Here is a 22,001-nt window from a genome sequence, read left to right as displayed (position 1 = left end):
TCTTTCATATGCTTCTATGTAGGTGGTTTTTAAAAATCTGTGCTAGTATATTTATTTATCTCTGCAGTTTTTATAAAGGGATTCCTGTAATGTGTCCCTTCAGATACTGGAGTTTCAAATACTTGACTTACTAACCCTCCCTCTTTCTCTTCAACAATTCTCAAGATTCAGGGAAATGTGTAAGATTAAACTTTGGCAGTGGCTGGGGATCTTTGCCCCTATATGCTGTATTTATCCCTAAATGCTATTTCATGAAAGATACATTAATTAAACAGGAAATAGAAACACCAAATATTTTATTCTATACTTTTAATTAAAAAACATAAACAATATTTACATAGCATTACATGTAAGTATTTACATAGCATTAACATAGAAGGCAGTAAGAAATGTTTATTTGGGGATTAATGATCATTATCCTTGAAATATAAGGTACCTTTCAAGTACATAGTATAAATGAAAAAGACTGTTAAAAAGTTCAATGGCCCTAACCAGTTTGGCTCAATGGATAGAGCATTGGCCTGCAGACTGAAAGGTCCCGGGTTCGATTCCAGTCAAGGGCATGTACCTTGGTTGCGGGCACATCCCCAGTAGGGGTGTGCAGGAGGCAGCTGATCGATGTTTCTCTCTCATCGGTGTTTCTAACTCTCTATCCCTCTCCCTTCCCCTCTGTAAAAAGTCAATAAAATATATATTAAAAAAAAAAAAGTTCAATGAAAAAAATCATATAATAAAATATTATTAGCTACATAACCCAGAATTTACATTAAGTATATTTTGGATCCCAATAGTGTTTCCTTATTTAAAAATATAGCCCCACAAGCCTACTGTCTTATGAAGACTATGTTTGCTTTCCGTAAACCACCTTGTCAACATAACATGATAAACAAACAGTTTATTTGTTATTTACAATCGTTAAACATAGAAGAGCAAAACTCTGATAGTGCTTTTAAAATGTTAAGTAATTTAAAATGTATTAAAAAACTATATTGGGAAAAATATCACACATTATATCTTAATAAAGATAAATGACATTTCATGAAAAGAAAAGAGTATATTGACCTAATAATACAGATACGTGATGGAATGAATATGTAATGTACCATGTCTTGAGATGCTTATTAGTCCAATAGTCAATTAGTCCACTGCCAAGCAGGGTGAGCAATTAAGAGGAGGCAAATTGAGTCAGCAATATACAATTTTAAATTTCTAAGTAAAAAAAATAAATTTCTAAGTAAACTTAAAAATGTTTTTCAACATTTATTTAACCATAAAATATGTAAAACAGAATACTAAACTAAAAACTAGGCTTGAACTTGAAGTCAAATAATTTTTTCAATGTGAGAAAACGCGGGCAAATCCAAGCTTAAAAATAATCTAGAAACAAATGATGGGGACTGTTTTGATAATCATTAAAAAGTGTTACGTTGAAAGCAACATTTGGATTTTTTGGCCCCATTGTCAGTGCTGTCTAACCTATGAGTTGGTGAATTAAATACTACATATAATGGTAACACAGTATTTTCCATTATATCTTATTATATGCTCTGAGAGCAAATTATGTATCCACAAATTATAAAAATAAATCTTTCTGTAGGTTAAAAACAAATACAAAATATAATAATTTGTATTAAAAAATATGGCAAACTAACCTGATAATCATGACCTTTTTGGGCTATGATTATATTGAGTTTTTAAGTTATCTATTCAATAAATTAAATCAAAAACCTTTGATCCACCAATGTTTTGGATGCCAAATTCTTCTGTCCTACTATATTACGAATAAATTTAAAAACCTGGAAGGGAAAATAAAACAATTCAGAATTATAAAAATCTACATATAAAGAAAACTAAATATGCAAATCAATTATAATATCTAAATTAAACTGGCCCTGGGCTAGATCTCCAGTGCTTGCCTTTTTATTGTGTTAGCATCTGGTACAGAGGGTGTATGGGGCTCTAATTACTGCTCACATCTGGCACCTAGGACATGGAAAATTTAAGTGCTCAAGTAACTTATGCCCTCCATAAAACCCCAGTTATTTCATTGACTTGACAGAGTATAGAATGACAGTGGTTGAAATGTTATTCATTTTGGGGGTAGGGTTAATCATATTCTAAACCTTTACAAATTCCTAGTGAAATCATTATTTTCTGCTATGAAAATAAACACATCTACTTCCAACACTTTCTTTTAAAAAAGAAACCCAGAAAAAACGTAAAACTTTACCTCTTGTTGTAGATATGTAAGGAAGGCTGCTAAAATAAAGTTTTGGCAAGCCAAGTCCACAACACAGAAGAACAGCAGATCATAAATAAGAAGAGTGGCTTCATTTCCATAATACAGAACACTGCTGAATGAATAACCGTCATCTATTTAAAAAAACCAATTTATAAGACATAAATTAGAACCCGAATAAGATCAGTTAAGGAACTCTGCTCATAAAATTCAGTTTTAACATTTTCATCAAGGGTTGGTAATTGCGAGGAGTGTAAGTTTATCATCAATACCTTTCAAAGACCAAGTCATGAGTATCCCTTTCAGTTTATATAACTAAAGGCTAAAGAATCGTGGAGTGAAAAAAGCAAAACAAAACCAACAAGGACTGTGATTTGTGTCTCAAATAGTCCTCTCGGGTTCTGCCCTGAAACCTCTCCTCACTTCACAAGGGGAAGCTTTTCCTTTTGGAGATGTGAACGCCCTTTTAGATGCTGGTGGAAGCTCCAGACCTTTCACCAAAAGGAGAAAACATCAAGTGCACAAATGCGAGTCCGCGCACAGCATCAGGGAGGTTCAGAGAACCACTGAGCTGCCCGGCACCCAGTTAGGAGCTCTTACACAGGGACATGGGGCGTGCTGGTAATGGTCTTTGTCCAGGGGGCTAGTACCGGGCTCTACTCAGCTTGTGAAAGTTCCCTGACCTTATGTTATTTCCCTACAAAGTGTGTGTGTGTGTGTGTGTGTGTGTGTACACAATTTACACATCAGATCTGCTTAGGACTTTTTGATGACATCCATGTTCATGTCCTTAACCTTAGTTTCCAAATTGTTTTCAACATGTATCTCTATCAGAATACAGTGCTGAGCATGCACCCCACAGTAGGCATATTTTATTAATTATTACTATATATTATACATCTTTAAAAATATAAATTAAAAATGATGAAATTGCAAATATACAAATAGACATTTTAATATTTTCTTCTCAAATCTCCAAGGAGCAACCGCACACCTCCTATGGGACAAAAATTAAAAAAAACTTTTTGGAAACTGCAGGCTAGAGTAAAACTCCTTAGGGCAGTGGTCGGCAAACTCATTAGTCAACAGAGCCAAATATCAACAGTACAACGATTGAAATTTCTTTTGAGAGCCAAATTTTTTAAACTTAAACTTCTTCTAATGCCAATTCTTCAAAATAGACTCGCCCAGGCCGTGGTATTTTGTGGAAGAGCCATACTCAAGGGGCCAAAGAGCCGCATGTGACTCTCGAGCTGCAGTTTGCCGACCACGGCCTTAGGGTATTAGACAAAGCCTTGGGGTTGGGTCTTGGCCCTCTCTCTCCCAAGAACTCTCTCACTGTGTCTACTTCATACGAGGCTTCAATCCTAAAGCTCTTCAGTGCATAATGCCCATCTCCCTCTGCACACGTCTTTGCCTCTCTTCCCTTGACCCTCCTGTCTGACAATAGCAACTTATTTTTAAGACCCAGCTCAAGCTTCTCTGGCTTCACCCTGTGTCTGGTTGGGTTTCCTGCTTTCCCTGCTGTCTCCAGTGTAAGCTGTGCCGCAGACATCTATCCCAGCATCTCTCCACTCCCCCACTCACAGGCCGGCCTTTCCTAGTCCACCAAGAGGCTGCTCCAGGGAGAGACCGCTGGTCTGTGTGGTCCAGGACTGGCACATGTGGCACTCGGTGAGGCACGGGTGAGTGCAGCCGGGCCAGGACACTGGTTATTAACAGCCATTCTTACCAAGCCAGACAGGAGGTTATCCGTCACATTACAAATGGCACAGACATTAATTTTTTCATGTTAAGAAATCATGTTTAGTCACTATTCCCATCACAGATTATCTGCAATTTTTAAGAATTTGAGAATGAAATGAAAATTAAATGTTAAAAATTAGTCACAAATGTTATTCAAGTCTTTCATAAGTTTGCTACTGAATGGACATTCCAATAAGATCTGAATTTTATTTGTTTTACTATCTCTTCTATGTGCGCCATTGCTTTTGAAATTCAGCTTTTTTGCTTTCTTGTAGAATAATTACTTTTTTTTTTTTAATATATTTTATTGATTTTTTACAGAGAGGAAGGGAGAGGGATAGAGAGCTAGAAACATCGATGAGAGAGAATCATCGACCAGCTGCCTCCTGCACACCCCCTACCAGGGATGTGCCCGCAGCCAATGTACATGCCCTTGACCGGAATCGAAACTGGGACCTTTCAGTCCGCAGACCGACGCTCTATCCATTGAGCCAAACCGGTTTCGGCAATAATTACGTTTTTATGTTTTATGTATTTGTTTCTAGCTACATGACATGATAAAATAGAAATGAGAAACTATTATAATTCCATGAAGTTAACTGAAATCGCTGTTTCTTCCTTTTTATATAAATTTATAAAATCCAAAGAAAAATTAATAACTACGACAACTTTTTTTTTCTCAAACTTTGAAAATAGTAATCAAGTTCTGCAAAGGCAGTTGAACGATACCATTATAAAAGATGCTTTTTTCCATTGGTTCCATGAATTCTATTCCAAGAATTTTTTCAAGAAGCAATTTATCTTTTATAAAGTAGTCCATGTCCTTATGAACCTAATACAAAAAAGCCACAGTCATTTAAAAAATAGCATTGAAATAAATGTTTCCCAATTTTTTTTTAATCAAAAGAAAACAAATAATAGTACACAAAGAAAATCTGTTCTTCAAAAAGACTTAATTTATTCCATTGGGCTTTATAACAAAATTCCTTTTAGGAATATTTTAATTTTTAAATGCCCTTAGTAGCAATTAGGGCTAGGTATACTGACAATTAATTTATAAGAAGTTTTTTAGGAATACGACCATAGCAAAACATATTTCTATAATGAATAATATAAAAGATTTTGGTAGCTGGCTAACAAAATTCCAGTATTGATATATAGACAATATGCTAACAGACATGTAAAATCTCATTTTACTTTTACATAACCTACATCTATATCCTTAAGCCTCATGATTAATTTTAACAGCAAAAAATAAAAATAAAAATAAATTGGGGGGAGGGGGGGGGACGGACTATCCTAAGTCCATCACCTTGCTTAGCTAAAGAAATAACTGATATTCTTGGTTAACTTTTTAAACTGCATTTTGATTCTAGCTTAAGTATAAATGCTGACATACATACATGATCGATGAAAGAGCCCAGAAATTTATTCATAGTATTATATGCCTTTATACTCTGCTCAAAAGTACTTGCTGATGAACTCAATAGTCTAGCAGGGCCATTTTTCTAATGTGAAAAGAGACAAGAATAAATGCAAATGTCTTAACATTCTTGGTATTTAAATAAAAAATACTGGAAAAAGATATCTTCATTATATTGTATACAAACCCTTGTTAGTGTCTCATGAATCCTGTCATAGTGCTGTCTCATCTGGCTAGAAATTGCAATCTGGAAAGTCTGACCCTCTGTGTTGGGTACCAAACCTCTCTGGCTACACAAGTTTTCCTGAAAAGTTAATGGATTTAAATCAAGATAAAGATTATGAAAATTTCTCCTGTGTTTTTTTTTTTTTAAAAAAAAGACAACTTTTTCTTTTAGTTGGTATCACATATTACAAAATACAGATGCCAATTGAAATTTTACTGAAACCATATTTGAGACAAAGAGATTCCAACATTATCCAAGGTTCCCATTCTCTCAAGGTTTTACTGATCTCTATTTTGCCATACTCCCTTGCAGGTCTCTATCATCTCCTTTATTCTGTCCTACTTTAAAAGAGATCCAGGTATAGTCCCTTTTTCAATAAATCCTCTTGTATTTTCCTCTTAGGTATTTATTTACCAGGTTTGTTTAATCTATCCTTCCAACTTTTCTTTTTTTAAAAAAACAAACAAACCTCAGATACCATGTCATTTCACTTGTAAATACTTCTGTATGTATCTCTAATAAGGTCTTTTAAAAAATATATATATTTTTCAATTACAGTTTACATTCAATATTATTTTGTATTAGTTTCAAGTGCATCTAATAAGGAGTATTTTTTTTTAAAAACCATCAAGCCATTTTTAGACCTAAGATTAATCTTCCTTAATATAATTTAATATAGAGTCCATTAAATCTTCCAGATTTTTCCCCAAAATTTTTTATAGTTGATTTGTTTGAATCAAGATCCAAAGTCACATTGTATTTGATTGCTTTGTTTCTTAAATTTATCTTATTATCTAGCAGTTCTCCCATCGCCATCACCCCTTCTTTTATTTTCATGTCTTTCATTTGTTGGCGACACTGGGTCTTTGTCCTGTGAAACATCTTATATTCTGACTTTTACTAAGAGCTTCCTGTGATATTATTTAATTTTCCTCTCTATCCCCTCTATTTCCTATAAACTAGTGGTTAGATCTAGAGGCTTGATTATATTCTTAGGCAAGAATATTTCATGGGTGAGATTATGTACTTCGCACTGTGCCATAACAGGAAGAACATAATGTCAGTTTTCCTAATGTTTACTTGTAAGATTGAGCCGGTGTATTCAGATTATGAGAACCTGATTCCAGATTACAAAGTTCCCTCTCTACTTTCATTTAATCGTTTTAGCATCCATTGATGATTGTAGCCTATATTAATCATTACAAAATGATGATTTTCTTAACTTAGAATTCCTTTTACTGTCTTATATAAGGAAGAACTTGCCCTCATGAATTATTTGGGTACTCTGAAATACACTTCATATAGGAACTGCAGGATGAAATTTAATTCTTTCCCTTTATCAATGTTCAGGGTAATGAGTTGGTATCCTAGCAACTTTCAAAGTAATTAATGAGGATTAAAAAATATATTATTATAAATCCTAGATTAAGAACAGAGAACCTATCCTTCAACTTAAAAAGATGTAAAGTACATTCCTACCGCTTCTCTTTTCAGATTCATATTCATTTCTTCCATGTTAGTATCTGCATGCCCATGTACTGATCTGCCATGAATGTAATATCCAAAACATTTGTGGGATAACAGAAACACTGATATCTATAAAAAGAAAAGAATAAGGAACAATTAGCAACTCATCTGCAAAGCAGTGAAAATTAACTTTTCTTAAAATTGCTTCCTTTCAAAATAATGAGGGCTGAATTCTTGGAAAATATATGAGGAGGATAAGAAGGTAATAAAGGATAGTGAGGTTATTTTTAAAAAGTAGATGGAAAAGAGACTGAAGATATTTTCTAAGAAAGGAAGCAATAGGTTGATATATGAAAACTTTTCTCAGCTGGTTGAACTATTTGGTGGCATAAGGAATTCATAATTAAGAAACTGCAAATAAAAATGAAAAAATGAAGACAGAAAATATTAACTTGTAACTCATTATAACTATCTCTGGAATTAACAACCAGTGGAAATTAGACTAAAAATCCAATTATACCAAATCACTTTTAAAGCCTCTCTTAATGTATTCATGACCTTTAAAAACGGGAAAATAACAGTTGCAAGATAAAGTCAGAAAGTACTTACATTGCTCATAGAGCATAAATCCACAAACTGTCGAATTTTATCTTCTATAAATCTCTCATAAAAGACAGCAAAGAACACGATCTGAAACATTAAGCCAAGTTCATGCTTATTAACTTTTAGGATTTAATTTTCTTTTATAGTCACAATGTAGTATCTTAAGACAAACGAAGTTCCAACCAAGAACACAGTGGCCCTAATGGTTCTTATGGGATAAAATCCTCATCATTTCTGATTCTTTTGTCAGATGGGACCTGAGGCTGAGAAGATTTCTTTATAGCTTCCATAAATATTTTAAAGAAAAATTCACAAGGAGTATTGGCAATCTGAGTGAGTTTTAATGATATTAAGTAATTGTTAGTAAGTTATATTTAAGAGGAAAAAAGAATATTAAAGGTAAATTAGCCATCCTGTAGTTATAAACTAAACAAGGAGTCTATCAGCTGACTAGAAAGCTTCAGACTTCGAAAGACTTCAGAGCCCCACTATTGATAAGAATGTATCTCTGAAATCAGAATGCCTGGGTTCCAACTGCAGCTCTGCCAAGCTCTAATTGTATAAAATAAGTAGGCACATTGTAGCATCAAATGTAATGTACCAATGCAAAAACCAGGGATATTCAAGTATCACAGAATACTAGAGGCCCGGTGCATGAAATTCGTGCACTGGGGTGTGTGTGTGTGTCCCTCAGCCCAGCCTGCACCTTCTCCAATCTGGGATCCCTCTCACAATCCAGGACTGCTGGCTCCCAACCACTCACCTGCCTGCCTGATTGCCCCTAACTTCTTCTGTCTGCCAGCCTGATATCGCTTTAGGCAACTATTTAACCTTTCTGTGCCTCAGGGACCTCATCTGTAACATGAGGTTACTAACAGACCTATCTCTGAGGGCTACTATAAAAATGTAAAAAGTTAACATGGACAACGCAATTCACACAGTGCCTGGATTATAACATTACATAAGAATTAGTTATTAGCTATTATTGTTCTTATTGTCAGTTATCAGAATGTGGTCAATATCTGAGGATAATCAGTATGTAAACAGTTATAAATATAGAGAGGCAGTGTTGCTTAAAAGTATAATCTCTCATTACCTGTATCATTCCAATCACTAGCCAGAGAGCGGAAGACACTGCATATCTCAAAATGAGACTATAAGGAGCTATGTAGCTGGATGGGTCTCTGGAAAGACTAGAGGATGAATCCATTAATGCTAAGTTCTTAAATCCCACAACCTGTAGTGAAAAGGAAAAAAAATAATTTAAACAGACAAGAATAAAGGAAACTTCTCTAGTTTAAAAATTAAATATTCCTCCCTACATACAAACAGTAGAAAATCTAGATAAAAACAGTTATCCAGTATTTTTAATTACAAAACACTTAACATAAAATAGTTCATCTGGTATTTTCTTCAACATGAACGAAGGCCAAATATAACCCTATTATCATTTACACTGAAAAAGCTCAAAAATTTGTCAGAAGAATAAAAATTTCTTCAGTAAACTGCCAACAAAAAAACAATATTTCATGAGATTTTAACATATGCCAGACACTATTCAAAATTTTTTTTATGTTAAAGAAATCTACATGACTATTGAATCCAGTGTTTTCTAAACTTACTTGGATATAAACTTCTTTCTCATGTAATGCCCTTTAAAGCTTTAAAAAACACTACTATAAATAATTGAGATAGTGTTCATATGTCCTAGGGACACATATTCTCCTAGCTTTAAAAAGGAAAGAAAGAAGAAAGGAGAGAAAGAAGGCAAAGGGAAGGAAGGCAGACAGACATAAGATTAATGATTCCTGAGAAAATCTGTTACCTATATAAATAGTTTCCCTATTTCAGTCCCATATTCAGTATTGAATACTTCCTTTAATAATTCCAACCAGATCCATGAACTAGCTATAAAGGGCATTTACCCATTCATTGTGTCTTGTTCAGCTCTTAACATAGAACACAGTTCATAGTAGGTGTTCAATAAAATCTTGTTGGAAAATTTCAACCTTCTAATAGTGGTTCTAATACAGGACTAAGACTATGAATCATGGAGCGAAGGGACTTTTTCAAAATACAGATACCTGAGCATACCTCAGAGCTACTGAATCTAACATATCTCTAGGGGATGAGGTGAGGCACAGGTATTTAGTTAGTAAAAGCTTTCCCAGGGGATTCTGCTATAAGCCAATGGTTTAAAAGCCACTCCTTACCCAGAGCAATCAAATTCAGAGAGACAAAACAGAGTGCTTGTTTTGAGGGGCTGGAGAGAGTGAATGGCGAGTTGTTTAAAAGTTTCAGTTTTGCAATATGAAGAGTTCTAGAAATTGTTTGCTCAACAATGTGAATGTACTTATTAAACTGTATACTTAAAAATGGTTAAGATGATAAATTTCACATTATTTATATTTTACCATGATTTTTAAAAAGCCACTTCTGTGTGGTTGTTTTTTTAATTTAATTCTCACCCAAAGAGTGAGGATACTTTTTCCATTGATTTTTAGGGAGTGGAAGGGGACAGAGAGAAACACCAAGGTGAGGAAGATACATCAATTGGTTGCCTCCCACTCATGGCCCGACTGGGGCTGGGGTTTGAACCTGTAACCCAGGCATGTGCCCTGAACCACAGCCCCTCTGTCCGAGGGCTGACACTCTAAACACTGAGCCAAACCGGCCAGGGCAAAGCCACTCCTTTTTTTAATCGTTTGAACAATGTTTCAACCTTTAGGAAACTCCTCAGCTCACATGAAAACTTAGCTGGAATTAAATTAAATTAGCATTTATGTGGTACCCATAAGTTGCATACAATTACGTCAAATAGTTTATACCTCCAAAAAGAAGAGGACAGTAAGTACTTGAAAAAGTGGATTGATTTTCCTCACAGTCTGAATTTCATTCCATTCATTTGCTACAAAATATGTTCTCCATATGCTTACGGGAACGGTAGCACTCCGTACACCACCCTCACCTGGTCAGGGAGATAAAATGAGTAAAAGGGTTACTTCGTCTTTGTTCTGCAAGGAGAGCAAAGAATTTTGGCACAAATGATTACTTGTTACCTTCAACAGCTTTAAGAACCTTTCCTTTAGGTCGCTCCCAATCGATAAAGAATATATCAATGGTAACCTGGGATACGAGCTTATGCAAAAATTGCAGAGTCTGAGAATGACAAACAAAACATCCACATTAAGCCTACTTATAAAACCAACACTAATTCTTTTCTCTGTGTTTGTTTTTTTGTTAGTCCTCACCGAGGATTATTTTTTCCATTGATATATATATATTTTTTAGAGGGAGATGGAGAGAGAGAAGGAAAGGGAGAGAGAGATGAATGTGAGAGAGACACATCAATGGTTTGCTTCCCATACATGCAACTGGGCCGGGGATCCAACCTGCAACCCAGGTACGTGCCCTTGTCCGGGAATCAAACCCACGACCCTTCCGTACACAGGTTGACACTTTTAACAACTTAGCAACCCCAACCAGGGCACCAATACTAATTCTTTAAAAGTAAATATACTGCAATCATAAGAACATACAATTTTCACAAGTGACAAAGTTATAATACCATCAGAAATCACTAGAAGTTCATAAAATAATATGGAATCACCTAATTCACAGAAATTTTATGCACATATTATTTCGTCGTCCCTTCTTCCATCTTTGTTTGCAATAAGAATATGAAAAAAGGAGATATACTGCCTCTCCTATATAGGGGCCCTGCATAATTGACTCTCTTTTCCAAGGTTTCCAGAAAGAGACTTTGTTTTCTAGATAATCTGACTTCTTTATAAGTAAAGATATTTTCCCACTGTAATTTGCTTGTTCTAATTAAAGTTTTAAGATACTTTCATAGTCCTTTTTTTTTCTATTTCTGATTTAAAAAATGTGTGACTGAAACACATATTTTTTCATTTATAGAAAGTAATATGTTTAAAATGAGGCATTCTTCCTAGTTGATGCATTATTAATCAAAGGATAAAAATCTAAGTATGGGGTGATTCCTCTCCTCAAGGAGGTCACAATAAGTGGGAGAAGCAGTTACTAATCATCATACAACGAGGTGAGATCTACCACAGAGGCATGTAAAGAGCTTCAGGTACATTGTGAGGAGAAGGGATGCTATGGGAAGAGAAGGAAAGGACTATGGAGACAGAGAAAACAAATTCTAAGATTTCAGTACCTTTTACTTTCAATTTACAGAAACAAAATTCATGCCTGAAGGCATTTTGTCCCTGTTGTGAGGACATCATCAGATTTTAAAGAAGAAAGTCACAAAATGAAATATTATTTTATCAAATTAGCTACAAATCATTGAATTCAAACATATTTATGGCTCCCTAGAAAAAGTTATTTAAACTGGATTTTCAAAATGAGCTATTATCCATCAAAGTAGTATAGCCCTAGCCAGTTTGACTCAGTGGATAGAGCATCGGCCTGCAGACTAAAGGGTTCCCGTCAAGGCCACATGCCTGGGTTGTGAGCTCAATCCCCAATAGAGGGCGTGCAGGAGGCAGCCGATCAATGATTCTCTCTCATCATTGATGTTTGTATCTCTTTCTCTCCCTCTCCCTTCCTCTCTGAAATCAATGAAAATACATTTTTTAAAAGAGTAGACTTCCTATGTAAAACAGTAATTCATGCTTTCTTTCAAAATCCAACTAAATTCCAAAGATTTTGAAAGTACAGTCAAACTTCAATTCTCGGGTGTCTCCCATCTTGAACAATCGGTTCTCGACCAAGTTGTTTTCAAAAAAATTTCTCAGTTGTTGAATTAAACTTCTGTTCTCTACCCTACAACCCTTTCATGTTGATACCTGTATGATCAGTCACACGTCTCCCAGGTGACAAAGGCGAGAATGCGCGAGTATGAGTCTGTTTACCACTAAACCTTTCTTTGTTAACATCTCAGGAAATTGTGCTGTAAATATTTCAGTGGATTTTTTTTTTGCTTTGGTTGCTGCTTATTATTATTAAACACATACAGTAAGTCATCATGGGTCCTAAGAAGGTTAGTGATAGCAGCAAAGTGAAAAGGAAAGCTGTGAGAATAATGATAGAGCTTAAAAAAGAAATAATTGCAAAGTACGATAGAACCGTTTGCATGTCTGATCTGGCTACTGACCATGGCATGGTGAAATTCATGATTAGCACAATTTTAAAACAGAAAGAGGCCATTAGGAATGCTGATGTTTCTAAGAGGCCATTAGGAATGCTGATCACAGGCAACTGAAAAAGGTTAAAACATGGAATTATTTGGGAAACTGGAACGGATTAATTTAATTTACATTATTTCTAATGGGAAAAAAGATTCAGTTTTCAATCAAATCGCTCCTTGAACAGCCTTCTGAAATGAATTAAGTTTGAGAACCACGGTTCCACTGTACTTTAATTTTAAAGACTTACAAGTGTATTAGCAGGCCTTTTACGTTTTTTAACCTGTGCTTTAAACGTACCTTCAGAGCAAAAGCACATCCCACAAAAGTAACAAAGCGTTCTTCCTGAGTCGGCGTTGGTAGAAAAACTGAGACCGACTTCTGTGCCTGTGACAAAAATTACACCAGTAAATATAAGCATAGGTTTTTACTCAGCATAATTTCTACCCGAAGAAAGCGTAAGAGGAAGGCGGTAATGCTCTCAATAAACACAGCATACTCAAGGAAGGCTGAGTTTAGTACTTGTCTCAATGCTCGCATCAGAAATACTCCCAAATAAAAGTAGCTCCTTTAGAACGAGCACTTACCAGTTATTCATGTATTGGCATTCAGGTTAAATTCAGAAACTCACTTACTTTGAAGAAAATAAGCCAATAAAGACCTGTTGCCACAGTGATGATAACAAATACATTGGTCAGATCACCAGCATAGTATACCAAGAATTTCATAACTGTCTGCAATTTAAAAAGAACGACAGCTGTTATAGACTCAATGCAGTTATGCCACCACTTTTAATAACATATTCTGCACCCGTTTCTCAAGCTTGCAGCCTTGTTTCATGTATGCATGGACCAGTTAGAAAGGCCAACTGCGGCCACTCCTAGATACCCTGTGGTTCCATTCCCCATAGCCCGTTTTATTCAACCCTCCTCCTCCTTCACCATCTGCGACAGAACCGCTTCCTAATTTTCTCCCAGTCTGGAGCCCTTCTCCTCGGTCTATCCTCCACACTACCACCAGAGTCAGCTTCCTCGAGTGTAAATTGGATTGACTGTCACTCTTCATCAGTGACTCTCCACTGAAATATAAATTCCTAACCTATAAGGTCCTTCACAACCTAGAACAAAACTAACTTTTTAGCTTCATCTGCCAATGCCGGCCGGCCATTTAATGATTTGCCACCCCACACTTTCATCTCAAACATTTTGTGGAATGAAATGGGTACTGTTTCATCAAATATTCTTCCCTTATTCTCTCTGGTAAACTCTTGTGAGCTCTGAGGGCAGAGGCTCATGACCTCTTGCCCTAGCACCTGGTAGAGGGCCAGGCCCTGCGCAGTGGCCCGGTGACTGCGTGTGGAACGCAGATAAAAATACACCAGCTTACAATCCACTTCTCTGCGAAGCCTTTCCTGACGATCCCAAATAGTGAGTCAGAGCCCACCGCCCTGAGTCCCTTGGCCTGTTTGCTTTGGAGTGGCAAAGATACCCCAGCACAAACAAGTTACCATGTTGCTTTTTCATGTTCGTCATCAGCTAGATGGAAATACCACCTATTACTGAGTTGCTATAAAAATTAAATGAGTATAAAATTTATTTAATGCCTGCCAAAATTTCCTCTGCGGAAAATGGGAATAGTCATACCCAACTTCATACAGCTATTGTGAGAATTAAATGAATTATTCATATAAAGTTTAAAAAAGTGCCTGGCACATAGTAAATACTCAATAAATGATAGATAAAAATTAAAACAAAATCTATTTTAAAAGAGAAGTAAAACTGCAAAGTTAAAAGAATAAAACATGGGAGAAAATATTTTTGAACTTGAGATGGGAAAGGCTTTCTTAAACAAGATCTTAAAAGCAAAATATATTGTAATATGAAAAACTCTTCAGATGTGACAAAATCAAAATTAAGAGTTTCTGTTAAACACAGGAACACATAGATAAATAACAGATGGGTCACACTTGGAGAAGAAATTTCAACATAAAAAACCAAAAGGAGATTCATATTTAGAAAATACAAAAAACAAACAAACCCCTTTTAATAAGAACAATTGGAAGTCTAATAGAAAAACGGGCAACAGATATAAACAAAAGGGAAAACCCAAATGATGCATGAAGCTTATGAAGAGTAATCAGAAAAATAAAAATTGAATCAACAATGATATACTCCTTGTAAGGCATACCCCCAGATTGGCAAAAAATGGAAAGGCTGGAAAAATACCAAGTGCTGGCGAGGATGTGAGGAAGCAAGAGCAGCACTGAGGGGGATGCAGACTGGAGTGCAGCAATGTGGGAGGGGAAGGAGGTATGCTGCTACGCCAGAGAAACTCCAGGCAAACTTTTTACTCATCCACTAGCTGTGTCTTATTAGAAGAACATGCAATAGTCAAAGATAAAAATATACTTCAGATCTCCCGAGACCGTACCTGTAAATCAATCATAGGACTCCCAATGCGCCTCTTCCACCCCGCTGTCTTCAAAAGAGATGTTAAAACAGCTAGCCCACCCAACACACCCAAAGCAATCTAAGGAAAGAAAAGAAAATTTAGGAATTTATATAATTTCCCTCATCAGTGTTCAAAAAGCACACTATAACGTCTAAAAGTACTAAAAAAATGGTAGTGGATGGTATGCTCAAAGAACATAGGAGACAAACTGAAGGACCGCCCCTCCCCACACCCCCGAGTGGCCACATCTGGAACAATTTGAGCAAGAAAATAGTGATTGGACTATAATCACAAGAATAAATAGGTATCCACTAGTCCTTACTGATTTAAATAAATAAGTAAATAAATGTGGGCAATGCCGAAACCAGTTTGGCTCAGTGGATAGAGCATCAGCCTGCGGACTGAGAGGTCCCAGGTTCGATTCCGGTCAAGGGCATGTACCTTGGTTGCGGGCACATCCCCAGTGGGGGGTGTGCAAGAGGCAGCTGATCGATGTTTCTCTCTCATCGATGTTTCTAACTCTCTATCCCTCTCTCTTCCTCTCTGTAAAAAATCAATAATAAAAAAAAAAAATGTGGGCAAAAGAACAGCTCGTCTTTATAGCATTTCAATTGACAAATACAGGAGAAATGACGGAAGCAGAAAATCACCATCACACAGATATCACAGTAATACTTTTTACAGGCAGGAATTGTCAATAGATGCTAAAATTAGAGGTCAAAATAATAAGTGTGATATCTGCCTAATCTCAAAGTATCTCTCCCCAAGATATTTATTAGTTACAAATGGTAAAATATAGTAGAGAACTCTGCAGATAATCATCTTAGTCATAGGATCAAAGTTAACATCAATAATAAGACATATGGACATCAAATATTTTCTGATATGATTCACTGTAGTATCTGTTCTAAAACTACATTTAATCATGGGAAGATATCAGATAAGCCCAATTAAGAGCCATAATAATTCAAAAGTGGTAGGGTCAGGCATGAAAGACAAAGAACAATGAAAGAACTGTCACAGATCAAAGGAGAAGACAGCTAAAAGCAATATGCAACCCTGGACTGCATCCTAAAAAAAAGAATAGTAAAAAAAAAAAACACATGTGAAATTCAAAGATTAGTTAATAGGATTGTATCAATATTGATTTCCTGGTTATGATCATTGTACTGGAGTTATGTAAGATGTTAATATTAAGGGGAGGCTGGGTGAAGGATATAATTCAAATCTATTTTGACAACTTTCCTGTCCATCTAAATTTTTTTATTTAAAAAATATACTGTAAATATTTCAACAGGTTAAAATAAACTCACATCTGTCTGGATACGTGCTTCTTCTTGATTCATTTCATATTCGACTGAGAAGGAAACCTGATATTTAAAATAAAGCAAATTAGCCATACTGAAATTATATAACACAAATCTACCTTCTGTGTTAAAATGTATAAAAATACATTTGTAGCTGGATTTTACCATAAATGCCATATTTTTGAACTATCAATACTACTAGAGTTGACCCTAACTTAAACATAAATGGATATGCTTTGGGGAACTATTCATGCTGCTTAAATATTCCTTTTGAACACACATTCAGGAAAGAGGTTTTCATTAGAAGCTAGGTTAGTTCATTAACAGCAGTCAATCCAAACTAATCATATTTCATTTTCTATAGGTTTCTGTAACTGAGGAATATGACAGAACTTATGTATCAAGAATTTAGCTACTGGCTAACCAATCCTAACCTAAGAAGGCAGATTAAACAAAGGGTTGGCCGAAACCGGTTTGGCTCGGTGGATAGAGCGTCGGTCTGTGGACTCAAGGGTCCCGGGTTCGATTCAGGTCAGGGGCATGTGCATTGGTTGCGGGCACATCCCCGGTGGGGGGTGTGGAGGAGGAAGCTGGTCGATGTTTCTCTCTCGATGTTTCTAGCTCTCTATCCCTCTCCCTTCCTCTCTGTAAAAAAATCAATAAAAATATTTAAAAAAAAAATAAAGGGTTGAACAAGAATCTTAGGGATACCACTGCATTAAGAGACAGGAAGAGAAAGAAGAACAGTAAAAGATAAGAGAAACGGTATTGTGAGAGGTAGGAGAGGCAAGATACATAAGTCTTAACGTGGTCAGGGAGTTTCAGGAGGAAGGTCAAGATTTCAGTGTCAAATGTGTAAGTGTCAAGGTAAAGAAATAAAGCCATTGTATGTGAAATTCATTGCAGACCTTCATGGATATAGTTTTTTCAAAGAATCAAAATGGCCCATTTGTTTATTTTTTCCTTTGTTTCTCTTGCCATAGGCAATGTATTGGGTGAAAATTCTGCTATGTGAGATGTCTGATATTTTTCTGCCCATATTTTCTTCTAGGATGTTTATGGTTGCTCGACTTACATTTAAGTCTTTAATCCATTTTGAGTTTATTCTTGTGTATGGTGTAAGTTGGTGGTCTAGTTTCATTTTTTTGCAGGTACCTGTCCAATTTATTGAAGAGACTCTTTATTGTATGCTCTTGCCTCTATTGTCAAGTATTAATTGAGCATAATGGTTTGGGTTGATTTCTGGGTTCTCTGATCTACATGCCTGTTCTTATGTTGTTTTTATTATAGTGGCTTGCAAATGATGAAAGAGTAAATGGCTGGAAAAATCAAGGAAAGATATACAATAGCAAGCTGAAAAGCTAACAAAATTAAGGAAGCATTTTATTATTTTTTGTATTTTTGTTTGCTTTTAAGATGGGGCAACCTGAAAGGTATAAGCAAAGGAAAGGGACTAACAGAAGCTGACTGAATTAAGGGATTGGGGTGAAACAGAACACTGGAGAAAGTCTGTAAACAAATAAAAGTACATTAGCTGAAGAAAGGAGGAGGGATCTTTTTTCCCCCTTAGAAACAGGAATAAGAGACAAGAAGGATAATGAAACAGATTCTGAAGTATTAAAGAGGAAATCTGAGGAAATTCATACTGAATAGTCTCAATCCTCATAAAATATGAGGGAAGGTTATTTGCTGTTGGTGAGAGCAGAGATGTAGCTGAAAGCTTAAAACTAATGTAGAATTTTTGTAACAGCTGGCATAAGAAATTAAGAAATGATGAAAGAACTGTATATTCTACCATTAGAATGAATTTGAGGTGGACTTTGTCAGTACAGTTTGATTTTCTCAACTCTCTTATTTCCCAATTTGTCAAGACTTAGTTTGGAATATTTTGGACAAGAAAAGATCCAGAAAGGTCTTATGTTAAAATAAATATACTCATACTCTTGGTTACCCAAGAATAATCACTCCAGGAAATGTTAAACCAAGCAGTCTTTTGTTACTAGGCATGCTTCTGGATTTTCTTCTCTCATTACAGTGTATATAAGCCAAGACAATGAGAATGAATTTTAACATTGGGTTAGGTAATACAAATGAGGATGTAAATCTTTTAGAGAAAGGCTATGTTATGTGCCTTCTTTTTGCTTAATGAAAGCCTAAATCCAATAGTACCTGAGTACAAGTACCAGCACAACAGGGAGGCCAAAAGCACTGGCTGAAGAAACTAGAACATTAAAATTCAGAAAAGTAAAATAGTGGAAATTAAAAGCTATTAGTGAGTCTTGGAGGTGAGGTGCTTATCCCCCCATTTTTCAGGTTTTTAGAGAGGGAAGGGGATAACCACTTAATCTCTCTGAGGAAAACGCACAGAAGGATTACTTCTGGTTTGAGTCTCTATCCTCTCACTTACCCCTCTTCAAAGCAGAAATGCTTTATCTACTGGTGAGGTTGAGAGGAGGCACTGAGCATGTATGGCCCAGCCTTTTCCAGGCTCATTCTCTTTGGTGTAGCCTGTCCTCAGGGTGCACATGGTCTCTCTCCCATCTCCAGACCCTGCCAGGCAGGGGAGGCCTTTAGTTCTGTGGTGAAATTTAATTAATTGAGTTGGGGAAGTAGTAAAAAGCCAACTTGGCTGCAGGTCCAAACTGCATTCTCTAGTTCATTTTAGCACTAGGGCTAAAGTTGATCATTTAAATATCTTTCTGCCTGTTAAAGTGTGTCTTCAAGTGGGCAAGACTACCCACTGTAAAGTTTGAGTTCCTGGCTTAATTGGAAAAGACAAAATCTTTTATTTTATTTTATTAATTTTTTGATTTTGAGAGAGAGAAACATCGATTTGTTGTTCCACTTATTTATGCATCCATTGGCTGATTTTTGTGGGCCAGGGCGAAGAGAAGACAAAATCTTAATAGAAGCAAGGTGGCCAAAGAAAGTAAGCAGCGGACTCTGCATCTCAGCATACCTCAATATCCTGAATAGGGATGCCCAACTGGTGGTGACAATGTCTACAAAAAACTTAGTCTTGCCTTTTTAGTATTCAGGATCCATAAGAACTCACCTTTGACCATCATTAGTAAAAACTAATTAACAATTGGCTATATAAAGAGCAGTGTTTATGTAAAACTTGAAAAGGACTAATTGTCCTTTGACTGTAATGTAAACTGTATCCCATATAGAGGCACTGATTAGTAAAGAATTCACCTTCACAAACTGGCTGTTGGGATCTTTGACATCAATGTCACTGTAGCCAATGGTAATTAAGGGAGGGTAGATGTTTCCTTTTTTTGTGTTGGGTACAAGGTGGATGCTGTTTAAAAGAAAATACACTTCTTGTTATAAGTACATCTAGGCCCTGAAACATATATTTAACTTATTGTTTCTTTTGACCTTAACATGGACAATTTGGGTAATCTCAGAACAACCAGTTAATAAAGACTAGGGAAAATTAAACATAAACTAATGGCAATACACAAGCTATCTTAAGTGGTTACAATTTTAATATTAAAACAAACCCTCTGAACCCTTGGCAGTGTGGCTAAGTTGTTTGGAGTATTGTCCTGTATACTAGAAGGTTGAGAATTTGATTCCTGGTCAGGGCACGTACCTAGGCTTCAGGTTCTATCCCTGGTCAGGGCATTACGGGAGGGAACTGATTGATGTCTCTCACATCAATGTTTCTCTCTCTCTCCCTCTTTCTCCCTCTCTAAAATTAAGAAAATAAATAAACCCTCTGAGACAAATTAGAAACTCTTCTTGATGTAGGTCCTGTGAAATTTACAAATTAAATCACTGAAATATTGTGAACCATTTTTGAGAAATATTCAAATAAGAAGTGGTACATAAGCCCCAGAGAAAGGCGGATAAATCCTGATTTTCAATGAATTCTTAACAAAACAACGTATCAGCTCTAGTACTGTTTATGGCACATGGTAGGGCACATTTTGCTGAATTCAATGCATTAGTAATATACAGTTTGTAAACTCAAAAAGGAAACTGCCAAGCTCCAGGGGCCAGCATGGTTTTATTTATTTGTTTGTTTGTTTGTTTATTTACTAGTAGCCCGTTTGCACGAAGATTCGTGCAATAGACCTTCATTCACCTGGCTGCCTGCACCAGTTTTCTGCCGGCACCGGGGACCCAGGCCTTGGCTGTGGCCACCGCCTTCTGCCTTCTTTCAGGGTCCGGGCTTGGCCCCGGGCGGTGGCCTTGGGCTCGGCCGCATCCAGCGTCCCTGCTACGGATCGTAGGAGCCGACCCCCTGGTCGTTGCCTGTGATCCGTGCAGGCTCCCTGCTGGTGCCCAAGCCCGGGAAAGCCTCTGCCCGAGGCTTTCCCGGTCTTGGGCTCCGCCACACCCCAACGTCCCTGCAACGGTTTCCTGGTGGGTGTGGTTGGTGGGCATGGCTTGGGCGTAGCGAAGTTGCGGTCAATTTGCATATTTGTCTATTATAAGGTAAGATAGCATGGTTTTATTAAAATCAAGCCAAGCCTGACTAGGTTTGATTTCATTTTTACTAGGATACATTAGCAGGTTGAGGGAATACTAAAAATCCAGTATATTTAGATTTCAGCGAGATACAAGACAAAGTTTCTGTACTGTCTACCTCGTAAGATTTCTATGAAAATCAAAATAAAATAGCAGTAAAAAAAATAATATATACTGAAGTGCCAGACTAACATAAAATGATAGTGCTGATTTTCATCAGCATATTTACTAGGTATGCATCATAAAATACTGGGATGGAAAAGTTGGTTAAGGTCTTAGAGATAGTAATCTCACACTGGAAAAGAGAGAAATGAGGGCTGCATGGTACAGTAATTGGGTCATCATTAAAGTAGCCAAAAAAGGGGGAGGTGCTGATAGTTAACCAGGGCCAACCTACAACAGTAGCCATTAAAGGGGATGAAGCTATGCCTACTGCAATCCCCCGGCAGGCTCTTTCTAACATACCCATGTCAGCCCACTAATACTCACCCTACCCTGCACCTCTCAACCCTCTCACCCAGCAGGCCTACAGGGAGGCCGCACAGAACGTGGATCCTGACCAAGCTCCACAAGCTCCTGTTGTCCTTCTCCCCCTGGCTCCTCGCCTGTTGGCCTTCACCCATCTACTGCACAGATAACTACAATCACCTGATGTTGTTGTTTCAATTCGGTTGTCCTTATTGTTTTCATTTGATAATTACTGGTATACTTCAAGCCTAATTTAGTGCATTAGACATTCGTTTACCTCAGTGATATTCGTGTAGCAATTCGAATTAATCTTGGCTGACTTCCCAAGTCATTTTCTCGTCCACTTAGTACATCCACTAAGAAAATGCGCCGAGTTAGAATCCACTTGCCAGAGTTACTGTCTTTTATTATAAAGAGAGAGAAAAATGGCATT

At 36.5% G+C, this 22,001-nt stretch overlaps 1 protein-coding gene across 1 annotated transcript in view; it reads right to left on the bottom strand.

The window, feature by feature from the left end:
- Positions 1–1,314: 1,314 nt before the first annotated feature.
- Positions 1,315–22,001, bottom strand: part of TMEM67 (transmembrane protein 67) — a 45,572-nt gene continuing 24,885 nt past the window's right edge. Inside the window, exons 13-28 of the mRNA XM_008148544.3 lie at positions 21,846–21,969; positions 19,817–19,922; positions 16,625–16,681; positions 15,291–15,389; positions 13,496–13,594; positions 13,161–13,247; positions 10,764–10,863; positions 10,533–10,672; positions 8,801–8,941; positions 7,711–7,791; positions 7,114–7,230; positions 5,596–5,712; positions 5,389–5,493; positions 4,715–4,817; positions 2,231–2,373; positions 1,315–1,796 (exon numbers count right to left, since the gene is read on the bottom strand). Coding sequence (XP_008146766.2) covers positions 1,716–1,796; positions 2,231–2,373; positions 4,715–4,817; positions 5,389–5,493; positions 5,596–5,712; positions 7,114–7,230; positions 7,711–7,791; positions 8,801–8,941; positions 10,533–10,672; positions 10,764–10,863; positions 13,161–13,247; positions 13,496–13,594; positions 15,291–15,389; positions 16,625–16,681; positions 19,817–19,922; positions 21,846–21,969 — 1,700 coding nt within the window. The 3' untranslated portion in view covers positions 1,315–1,715. The remainder of the gene's footprint in view (positions 1,797–2,230; positions 2,374–4,714; positions 4,818–5,388; positions 5,494–5,595; positions 5,713–7,113; positions 7,231–7,710; positions 7,792–8,800; positions 8,942–10,532; positions 10,673–10,763; positions 10,864–13,160; positions 13,248–13,495; positions 13,595–15,290; positions 15,390–16,624; positions 16,682–19,816; positions 19,923–21,845; positions 21,970–22,001) is intronic.

Source organism: Eptesicus fuscus, chromosome 19 (genome assembly GCF_027574615.1).
Source record: "Eptesicus fuscus isolate TK198812 chromosome 19, DD_ASM_mEF_20220401, whole genome shotgun sequence".
Taxonomy (NCBI): domain Eukaryota; kingdom Metazoa; phylum Chordata; class Mammalia; order Chiroptera; family Vespertilionidae; genus Eptesicus; species Eptesicus fuscus.
The sequence above is the reverse complement of the archived record's forward strand: the minus strand, read 5'-3'. Positions and strand labels throughout refer to the sequence as shown.